The sequence below is a fragment of the Halyomorpha halys genome, unplaced genomic scaffold (assembly GCF_000696795.3).
Source record: "Halyomorpha halys isolate HHAL.00 unplaced genomic scaffold, Hhal_1.1 Scaffold832.1, whole genome shotgun sequence".
Taxonomy (NCBI): domain Eukaryota; kingdom Metazoa; phylum Arthropoda; class Insecta; order Hemiptera; family Pentatomidae; genus Halyomorpha; species Halyomorpha halys.
In genome coordinates, this window is record NW_027113014.1 from 16,056 (window position 1) to 28,093 (window position 12,038).

The 12,038-nt window shown below is 36.3% G+C and overlaps 1 protein-coding gene across 1 annotated transcript in view; it reads left to right on the forward strand.

The window, feature by feature from the left end:
- The window catches only part of LOC106686496 (serine/threonine-protein phosphatase 6 regulatory ankyrin repeat subunit B-like), an 11,739-nt gene extending 585 nt beyond the window's left edge, over nucleotides 1-11,154 (forward strand). The window contains exon 2 of the mRNA XM_024360477.2: nucleotides 5,804-11,154. Within this exon, the coding sequence (XP_024216245.1) occupies nucleotides 5,804-10,255 (4,452 nt within the window). The 3' untranslated portion in view covers nucleotides 10,256-11,154. The remainder of the gene's footprint in view (nucleotides 1-5,803) is intronic.
- Nucleotides 11,155-12,038: the final 884 nt, after the last annotated feature.

Genomic DNA, 12,038 nt, shown 5'->3' on the forward strand with positions numbered 1-12,038 from the left:
ACTCATTAAGTCTTTTTTTTTAATTATTATTATTCTACCCATCACATTTTAAATATTATTATTTATCACACCCAAATTTTGTGTAGACTGGTTGAATCTATATCGCAGGAAGCCAAAATTTGATTTCTTACGATTAAAATTCATATTTATGGCAAAAAAATTTTAAACAATCACAAAAAAAAATTATATTCTTTTTTTTTGGACGTCAAATTTACGTAACAATTGAAGAACATTTTATTTTTCTTAAAATTCTCTCCTTTTTATGGGTTTTCAATTTTTTTAAAATGATACTTAGGCTATGAACTACAGGACTTGGGACCAACTGGACCTACTTAAAAAATCAGAAGTGGAATTATAAACCTTTGAGAAGTTATTGGGAACTGGACTGAATATTAATTAGATATATTGACATTCTTGCAAAGAGGTTTAGTAACGTTGAATTTAGATAATAATCCTGCAAAAATTCAATTCGTATTTAATGATTTACAAGGTAGATAATAATGAATCTGACTTGAGTATTTTTACCTGAAATTTAATTGTATTTTTTAATGTATTTAAAGTTAATTAATTCTACTACTCCTTAGTGCTAGAGACTAATGTGGTCCTTGACAGTGCAGGAGCACAGTGCATAAATCCCAGCCCGTAGAACATATATCCCCAAATAATTTTAAAAATTAATTTTTATCGCACTTAACACAGTAACGTATTTCTGGCTGTTCTAAGCTCTTGATATTTTGCTAATGAATTGGATTTTTTTCTTTTTCTTTATTGCCTCATATAAATCATTAAAGGTACATCCTAGGGTAAAAGTTAAATGATTAGAAATTAAATAACATTAACTTCGGTGATGAATAAATGCCGTATCTTATTAATTGTATTAATTATTTTTTCGATTTTTGGTCTATACATCTTAAACGGTGTGTCCTATTTAAATTGCTAAAATAAATTGTGAAGATCATTAAATAGTGCCTCGTATGAGTATCGTAACATAATAATTTGGTGAAGTGCTGTAGCCGTTAACCACCTATTTCAGTTGTTCCTATATAATGTCCTCCTCTCTTTCTACTCATGATAATACCCTTTGAAATATGACAAAAAAAATCCTAAAATCCAAACACATTTCTCACCCCTTCCGATGAGATGGTAGCACATAGGCAGCAACAGACAAATATAAATCCAAAGAACACTAGGATCTTCTGACTCCTTAAATCCTCCACCAACTTCCTCCCAAAGCTATATTATTCCTTACATATCTGTATAATTGTATCCTCACATCCTCTATAATTGTAACAACCCACATTCCTGTCCTGTAGAAACACGCCATTATAATTATCTTTTCAAAACCAGGAAATCCAATTAAAAATTCCAATCCTCTAAAAATATTTTTAAAAAAATCCTTCAGAAATGTATCCTATCCATAGTGGAAGCACAGATTTTTCCCCCTCATCAATTAGAATTTCGCCCTGTAACCAACATTCTAGACTTAAAAGACAACATTCTAGACAAGCGTATCTAATCCTTTCAGTCCAAAATCCTTAGAACCATAGTCACTGCACCTTGTTACGTTTCCAACAGAACAATATACCATGGCCTTCATATCCCTTTGGTCCTTAACTTTATACCAACCAAATTCTCAAAATTCCATATAAAGCTTTCGAATCACCCTAATCCTTTGGTTCAATCCTTATCCAATTCCACCCATCCGTACAATCCACCTCGAAGGTTGAAACGGCAATGGCCAAGTAATTGCCAATAATTGTAAAATATAAAATTAGCGGAGGGATTAGAAGGGATCTCAAAGAGCTACTACCCTATACGGTCCTGTATAATACGGGTCCTGGCCTCCTCTATGAGCCTCCCCAATTCGGCTCGGTTTTGGGCTGCTGCCTTCCAATTTCGGACTACAAGGTCTCGGGCCTCTCGTACCATGTCATCCATTGACAGTCGCTTGGGCCGTTCGACTCTTCTTGGGTAATGGATTCCCTCTTCCATGACACTTTTATGCATTTCGTCGGGACTCACCCGTGCAACATGCCCTACCCATCCAAGGCGTCCCCACTCCCTCCGCCTGGCTCCTCCGGTGAACATATATTTTGTTTTGATTTTATTAATAGCCAGTCGCCTTCTAGCCAGTTCTCTGCAGGCTCAAGAAAGACTCAGTAAGCGCAGTAAAAGATCGCGCAGCCATATCAAGGTCCTCCACACAATCGAGGATATGGTGCCATTATCCTGGATACCTCTTTCTCTCACTACTTTTTCCAACATGAAACGTTCCTGAAATCCACGAACAAGTAGTGGGTAGGCATCTTATGTTAATAGACCCTTTCCATGCTTAATGTGAGTGTATGAATTTGGTCCACTATAGATTTCCCTCTCCTGAAGCCAGTCTGGCACTGCCCAATTTCTCGTTCTGCAAGCGGGGTCAGCCTTCGATAGAAAATATTGGAGAATACTTTGTATGCACTGGGGAGTAGAAATATTCCTATGTAATTCGAACATTTCAATTGTTCTCCTTTCTTATGAAGAGTGCGTATCAAAGCACTGCTCCATTGCTGAGGCATCTTCTCTTGAACCCATATCAGGTCATAAAGGGTCCTGTGCAGTTCCTCTCCACCATAATTAAACAATTCGGCCGGCAATTCGTCATTGACTGGTGCCTTATGGTTCATCATTTTCTGGATTGCATCTACAACCACTTCTAAATCTGGTAGCTCAATATCCTCTTCATCTACTTCTTCATTTCCTCTCCCGTTCCAGGCTCAGTAACCTGTTCATTCAGCAGGCCACTAAAGTGCCTTGCCCACCGGTAAAGTATCTCTTCCTTATTGTTCAAGAGAGTCCCGTCTTCAGGCTTGAACTTTAGGTTTGAAAAGGGCTTCACCATTGTTCATCTTTTAAAAGAAGAGCCTGTTTTCATTCGCACTGCTGTGAGCTTCTTATTCTTTCAGTGCGTCTATCTCCCATAAATTCTTCTTCTTCTTAGGCATCTTCTCCTCATCCCTCCTCTTTTAGTGGTTAGTCCCGGGTTTCACCACCAGTTAAACGTTTGTGAGCTCAAAAATGAAAAAAGAGAAAAGGGAAATAGAAATGACCAACTTGCTTGATACTCAGAGACTGAATTTTATTATTTTCCATACCTCTATAAATCTTCGATCAGCTGATCTACTCGATCACCTGGCATTGAAATAACAGCTAAGGTTGGAACTTTATATATATATATATATAAGTTAAGTATCGGCGAAAGCAAAATGTCAAAAAAGAGAAGAAGAAATAAGATGTAACACGTTTGAACTGCTATAACATACTGGCTTTATTGGGTTCGGTACATCCCTTCATATACATTCGATGAGCTGATCTCCTCAGTCAGCTGACATCGAAGTAACAGCTGACTAAGACTGTAACTCCTCCCTCCCCCAACGAACAATCCTCGAAAAACTTCAACTATACATTAAATTAATATAAAATACAATAACAATAACTATTTATAATAAAGTATATACAATAAAAAAAAAAAAAAATTGACACTCCTCGTATACTCTTATTACAAAGTAAAAGTAAAGCAAAACAGATATAAAATCATGAATCTATACAATTAAAAAAAATGCAACGTAATTTATTCAGTATATCAAAGATAAATTAAACAAAAATTAGATCACTACTTAAGAAAACATAACGCAACAGATAAGTTGAGATGAGGACACTCCGGATTACTCTTGCACAGGTGTTTCGGTTAGTAGGACTTTAAGTTGTTCAATATGAACGGAGAACCTGCGCTTTTTGGGTTCTCTAATGCTCTCAATAGTTACAACATTATGTTCCCTTATTATTATCACCCTGAATAGTCCCTCGTATCACTGTATCTCCTTACCCCAGTTTGATCCCAACTTTCTATATACAATTGTCCCAATTTTTATCATCCCCTTCCTATCTGTGAGGTTTAAATTTTCCCGATCTACTCTCCTGTTTTTTTCCCTCTCCAATTTTCTACGGACTTTTTCCCATATCTTTTTCCTAGTGACATGATTGTTGCTTATCTCATCACCGTCCGCCGCCGTGCCCTTGTAGTCCCCCCGGATTCCACAAAGCTCGAAAAGGATCTCAAACGGCGAAAACCCCGTAACGGTGTGCACCGAATGATTGTATGCTGGTACAATGGAAGGTGGTCGCTCAGGGTTCCGTGAAGCCACTCTACGCCTCCTCTACTTTTGGGGTGTCCTGGTGTGTTGAGGTGCCATATCACATCTAAGTCCTTCATTTCCTTTCGTATCAAAGAGTTGTCAAATTGTTTTCCACCATCCGATGAGATGCGTTTCGGAACTCCGTAGAACTGGAACCAGAAGCGAAGAGCTGCTAATACTGCTTCCGAAGACCTATCTTGCACCTGGTGCGCCATTGCGGCCTTACTGAAGAGGTCAGTCATGGTCACCCATTTATACCCCTTCCATGTAAATGTGTCGATTTGTAAATCTTTGAGTGGTACATCTGTGGTAGGTGACTTCTCCTCTCATCCTTTAGGCGGATGTGTGTCGCATTTAGTGCGTAGATAAACCTCACAGCATCCTACAACCTCCGATATAGTCTTCCTCATTTCTTCATGGGGAAGATTCTTCCCTACCATCTTCTTCCGCTTCATCCTGGTCTTCCTCTCTAGGCGTCCATTCCCACATTACACTGGACGGTTCCTCATATTCTTGTTCCACGGCGTTCGTGGTTATGGCTCCAGACAACCAATCGGCCACCATATTTTCTTTGCCCGGTTTATATATAACCTCCATGTTATATTGTGCTATAAGCTCCTTCCAGCGAGTTATGCTGGCTGACGATTCCTTCAGTTTTCCACCCACTGGAGTGGTCTGTGTTCAGTATGTATCTTGAACCTTCTGCCGAACACATATGGTCTAAAGTAATCGACGGCCCACACCATTCCTAAGAGTTCTCGCTCCATCGCGCTATATCTAATTTCCGTCTCTGTAAGGCGTCTGCTGGCATACGCCACAGGGCGCTCTCTCCCATCACCCTCCAGAGACAGCACCGCTCCTAGCGCATATTCACTCCCATATGTGGTAATCGTGAATTGCCGATTAAAATGTGGAAAAGCTAGTACCGGCTCTTGGTACCTCTCCATGCACCGTCTGATATTGTGCTCCATCATCGGGGTGACGATATTCTTCCTGCATTTCTTGAGTAGGTTATTAAGTGGAACGAGATACTCCACCATTTCTGGATCAAACCTCCTGTAATAATTGCATTAAAAAAAATTGCACTAAAGAGACTTCTGGTAATGGTTGAATCTCCTGCGGAGGTGAGTTGCTAAAGTTTAGTTGACTGCAGCTTGAGGTTGGTTGTTTTGGTTCATATTCTCAAGGTTCAGAATTGCTCTTCTCATTATTCCGTTACTGGTCATAATTCAATCAAAGAGAACAATGTGAAAAAAAATTTTCTTTTAGACTGAAAATTACTCCGGTATATAAAGTTCCCGGGTTTCGGCACCAGTTAAGTATCGACGAAAGCAAAATGTCAAAAAAGAGAAGAAGGAATAAGATGTAACACGTTTGAACTGCTGTAACATACTGGCTTTATTGAATTCGGTACATCTCTTTATATACATTCGATCAGCTAATATCCTCAGTTAGCTGACATCGAAGTAACAGCTGACATAGGCTATAACTTATATATAAGTTATAGCCTTGTAAAGTAGCCTAGTTAATAATTTATAGCCTATAGGGTATGAGAAAAAATAGTAGTGGTATAAAATAATTGTATACATATTGTTTCCTTTAATTTTATTCCTTTCTTATTTCAGGTGAACAATGACAATCCACTACACAATGCACTGCGAAAGGGAGATCTCAAAACTGCTGAGGGGCTTATTGTGCGGGCCACTGATGTTAATATTGTAGGATCTGTTGGCCGCACACCTTTACATATAGCTGCTGAGGAGGGGTACGAATATATCGTGAGTTTGTTGTTGTCTCAAAATGCAAGTGTAAGTATTAGAGACGACAACAATGACACTCCGATACATCTAGCTCTTAATAAAAATAACACCAATATTGCTAAAGAACTTATCAACTCTTCAGCTGATGTCAATATAAAAGGATATAATAACGAAACAATGCTACATATCGCTGCTGAAAGTGGTTATGAATCTGTTGTCGATTTATTACTGCCTAAAAATGCAAGTATAAATGTAAGAGACAACAACAATGATACTCCAATACAGCTAGCAATTAATAATAATTACTACAATATTGTTAAGACACTTATCGACCACGGTGCTGATGTCAATATTAAAGGGCGTTACGGTCGTACACCTTTACACATCGCTGCTCTGGGAGGCAATGAATCAATCGTGAACTTGCTATTGTCCCAAAATGTAACTGTAAACGTAAGAGATAATTTTGGTGACACTCCAGTACATATAGCAATTAATAATAATAACTCCAATATCGCTAAGATGCTTATTAACTATGGTGCTGATGTCAATATTAAAGGGCGTTACGGTCGTACACCTTTACACATCGCTGCTCTGGGAGGCAATGAATCAATCGTGAACTTGCTATTGTCCCAAAATGTAACTGTAAACGTAAGAGATAATTTTGGTGACACTCCAGTACATATAGCAATTAATAATAATAACTCCAATATCGCTAAGATGCTTATTAACTATGGTGCTGATGTCAATATTAAAGGATATAATAATGAAACAATGCTACATCTAGTGGCTAAGATGGATTATGAATCTTTAGTGAATCTGCTATTATCTAAAAATGCTAATTTAAGCATTAGAAACGATTACAATGATACTCCAATACATGTAGCACTTAATAGTAGTAACCCCAATATTGTTAGGGTACTAATCGAGCACGGAGCTGATGTGAATATCAAAGGACGTTATGGTCGTACAGCTTTACATATTGCTGCCCAGAAGGGTTACGAATCTATTGTGGAGTCCTTAATGTCCAAAAATGTAAATGTGAACATTACAGATGATAACAATGACACTTCAATACATCTTGCACTTGAAAATAATCACCCTAATATTGCTAAAATTCTCATCGACAAAGTTTCTGATGTTAATATTAAGGGATATCATAATCAAACTATGTTACATATCGCAGCTAGGAAAGGTTACGAAATTATTGTCAATGTGCTATTGTACAAAAATGCAAGTTTAAACGTAAGAGACCATGACAAAAATACTCCATTGTACCTAGCACTTGATTATAGGAACCCCAACATTGCTAAGTTACTTATCGACAACGGGGCTGATGTCAATATTGAAGAACGTTATGGCCGTACACCTTTATATTTGGCTGCTGAGAAGGGCTATGAATCCATCGTGGACTTGTTATTGTCCAAAAATGCAAATGTAAACATTATAAACAGCTTCCGCGAAACTCCTACAATAGTAGCACTTTATTTTGAACACTTTAATATCGCAAAAATATTGATCGATCGCGGTGCAGACATTGATTTCAAAGGAGATTATAACACAACATTGCTACACGAAGCCGCTAGTATGGGAAGCGAACTTATAGTAAACCTATTATTGTCTAAGAATATGAGTGTGGATATAAAGGATAACATTGGTAACACTCCACTGTATTTAGCCGTAATTCGAAAGATGATCAACACGACCAAAGTTCTCCTTGATCACGGCGCTCATGTCAATAGCCAGAGAAATGATGGAACGACACCTTTGATGGTCGCAGCTTGGATTGGTGATGAAGCTATTGTAGATTTACTAATTTCAAGAAATCCTTCATTAGACAAAAAAGATAAGGTTGGAAATGCTGCAATACACTTTGCAGCATTCAATGGAAACATTAAAGTGATTAACATGCTTCTTGATAACGGTGCAGATGTTAATAATAAAGGAGAAAATGGCAATACACCTCTCAATTTCGCAATAAGGAAGAACGATACACATCTTAAAAACTCACTATTATTTGCATTTTCTGAACATAAATCAATGGATTCAATCCATTACTACGTCGTAAAATATCCTGGTGTAGAAAATGAAATAGTTGCTGCAATGAAGACTCTGGTGGAACACGGGGCCGAAGTGAATTCATTGAATCTCCTGGACCAAACAGTGCTCCATGAAGCTGCTGCTATAGGTTATGCACAAGGTGCAAGCTATCTTCTGTCTCAAAACGCCGATTTCAGTATCGAAGATTACATTTGCTTCACCCCTCTCCAATGGGCAGCAAATAACGGAAGTATAGATGTGATCAAGACCTTGTTAGAATATGGCGATGACGTCAATAGAAAAGGTTGTAATAATGTCACAGCTTTACACCTAGCGATTAACAGAAATGGCATTGAGTTAATTAAATTTCTTTTGGCTAATAATGCTGATCCAAATGTGATAAGCGAAGACGGACGAACACCTTTAGACTTGGCTTTTGATGCTTTATCTGAAGAAATTATACAATTACTCCTTGATCGTGGAGCAACCGTCGAAGATAATAGTTTCTTAGGATCGAAGATTCTTTTCGATGCAGTATCATATAGATTAGTAAACATTGTTAAGCTTTTGTTGGATAAGACTAAAAACATAAACGCTTATCCAACAGTCATTCTAAATAATGCCATTGGAACGCGGTTTTCAGAAGGGATAGAACTACTCCTCTCTCACGGAGCAAACGTTGTGCAGAAAGATATTCATGGCAATCTCCCTCTTACTTCAGCAGTTTTGTCGAAAATTACTGATTACGTGACATTAATTTTGGAAACAGGGGCAAGTACATTAGCTAAGAACAACTTCAAAACTTTTGTGGATGCAGGTTGTGACGTTAAGCTTCTTTCGTCTCAGAAAAACGTGATAGAGGTCCATAATGTGACAGCATTGCACATTGCTTCGTACCACGGTCTCACTGAAGTAGTCCGACGGTTGATATCGTACAGTGCTTCATTAGATATCAGAGATAAACGGGGATGTACACCACTCCTTCATGCCTGTGAGAATGGTCATAATGGCGTTGTGAAAGAGCTTCTGGCATCTGGATGCAATAAAAATTCTGCCGATAACAACGGGACTACTCCACTACACATCGCCTGCAAACGAGATCTTGTTGGAATTTTCGAATTACTACTTTCCGATCCACCAGCTGCTATAGATCAAGCAGACAATAACGGATTTACAGCACTTCATTATGCTACTATTAGCGGATCTCTGGAAATTGTCAAGTTGTTGCTTAATCTGGGTGCTCATAAAGAAGTTAGGAATATCGATCTCAAAACACCACTGCATTTAGCTTCCCTTGCAGGCCATGTGGAAATTGTGAAGATATTATTAAACGCAGGAGCAGAAAAAGATGCACCTGACGTTGATGGAATGACACCATTACATTATGCCGTAAAAGAAAGATATCCGAACGTAGTGAAGTTGATTCTTGATTCAGAAGCCTTTGTCAATAGTCGAAACATAAATGGTAGTACACCGCTTCACCTAGCCTGCGAATCGCACAGAAAGAATGGAATGATGAAGTATGATAAAATATTGAAGATATTTGAATCTGTTCAAAAAAGAATTTTTTATCATCTCTTATGGAGCGGTACAGATATGCGTGCTACGGACTTCAACCAAATGACACCACTACATATTGCTGCCAGGGATAATTCTACTGAAATTATATATTATCTTCTTACTTTTCTAGCTGATCCAACAAGCACTGATGCATTGCTCAACCAACCAATTCATTATGCGGCATTAAATGGGCATTATGACGTAATACGCGAGCTACTTCGAGACATTAGAATGAGTCAAATTATGTCTGTGAATATTAATCATGAAACTCCTTTGTTCTTAGCTTCTAGAGAAGGGCACACCAAAGTTGTAGCATTGCTCTTACAGGCCAGAGCCGAAAGTCTTCAACCCGATATCAAGGAGAGGACTGCTTTGCATCGCAGCGCTGGCAGAGGCCACTTAGGTGTAGTGAAACTTCTTCGCCAAGCTCTTCTAAACATAGACAAGACAGATAAGTGGGGTTTCACGGCGTTGAACTACGCTGCTTCTTGGAAAGGACATCAAGAAGTCATAGGATATCTTTCGACAGCCCAACTAAACATCACTCAGACGTTTTATTTAAACAAATCAAATCCTTTTCAACCTAATTTAGAGAAACAATCATTTCTACCAGTTGAAATATTTACCAATTCAAGCTTAGCAATTCATTATTCTTTCAAGAAAGACACGGGAAAGATCTACTTTCCAGTCGAATCAGAAAAAGAATTAGAGGAACTTTGATGAAAAACAAAATAAAATAATCACATTTTTAGATTTCAAAAATTTGTTATTTCATTTTTTATTCTATCTTTTCCACATTTCGCCTCTCTAATTCGAATTAGTACCAAGATTGTGTTTTTTATTATTTAATTTTAGGTCATTTCAATGACGATAAAATACTGAACATATCCCCCACTTACACTACTTTACTCCGACCTTTAGTTTTCAAAAAATGTTAATTTAAAAGTTGAAAAATTCGTTTTAATTTCTTTTAACGAGTTGAAATGAATAAAATCTTCCATTGAAATAGTTTTGATATTTTATGTATACAATGTTTACATGTTACATGTACATGTTTCATCATACATAATTATTATTAAAAGATTTTTAAATTATAATGTCATACATGATATAACAACCATTCTCCTTATTAGTCCAAATTTAAAATACAATCTGGGATTCACCATAGAAGGTAGAGGTAACAATGAAGTTTAAGAAAATGCTCCTTTCTTTAAACAAGTTTTGTATATTTTAACAAGATTGACAACAATAGATATTATTGTATTTTAAATGTGGACTTATAAGGAGAATAGTTGTTATATTATATATAAAATTATAATTTAAAGAAAATTATATTAATACTTATGCCTGATGATGGGCGAGGGCCCCGAAACCTCACAAAGATTATGTGATTTTTTTAAAAATAATACAAAAATTTCAATGGATGATTTTTTAACGTCAGCTCATTTAACTATTTATAATTCTTTAAGTCTTTGAAACTTAATTATTAGAGAGAGAAATACTTTAAGGACAGTAAGCAATGCTGCCAAAATACAGTAAGTGCTACAACGTACAGCATACTCATCTACCTTAAAGGACACGAAAAAAGTAATATAAACGAAATACATTCCTATTATATTTACAACATTTTTTGTTGTAATAATTAAATTACTTTAAATATGTATTATTTTTATTGTATTTATTTCTTTTTTCCTTTGTATTCTTTTTTAAATGCCTTATATTCCTATTTCCCAGATCCCATAATTTCGTTTCTGGTACTATATTTACCACTTAAACTGGGTTTAGCATCAATGTTTTGAACTATATAACTATAGCTCATTACAAAGGAGATTAAATCCTGAGCATATCCCGCACATATACAATGCAGCCATGATTTTTAATTTTTAAGTATAAATATTTAAACTTTTTTAGTGTTATAAAACAAAAAAAAATGTATTTAAAGGGTTTGAAAATTTCTTTATAACATTTTGTGTTTCAAAATAGTTCTTGTGTTTTCACTGAGATCACAAAATAACTCATAACTTACCCACCTATATTTTATTTGATTTTTTCTTTTAGTTTACTTTTTATTACTTTTTAGTTACTTTTTTTTTAGGAGGGAAAAGAGGGGGAAGGGACTGAAACGTTTAGATTAACTATCTTATGTCTCATTGTCGACTAATATCACATCACAAGTGAGGGAGAGGAATTTCAATTTAATCTCGTTTTTGGTCCCTAGATTTATTTATTTTCTTCCATATCATTTCTGTAAAAAACACGGTAACACAGATCGCAGTATAGGATAGTTGAAAACTGACTAAACAGATTTTAATACCATCCTAATTGCAGAACGGTCATTGAAATAATTTATAAGTTAATGTTGACTTTCATTTCTTACTGACGTTTTCAATGAATGAGATCAAAACGCAAAAACTTCTTTATAAACGATAATAGAGTTTAATAATAAATTTATTTCATTTCAATTAGTTACATATATTTTAATAATAAATATATAAATATAAAT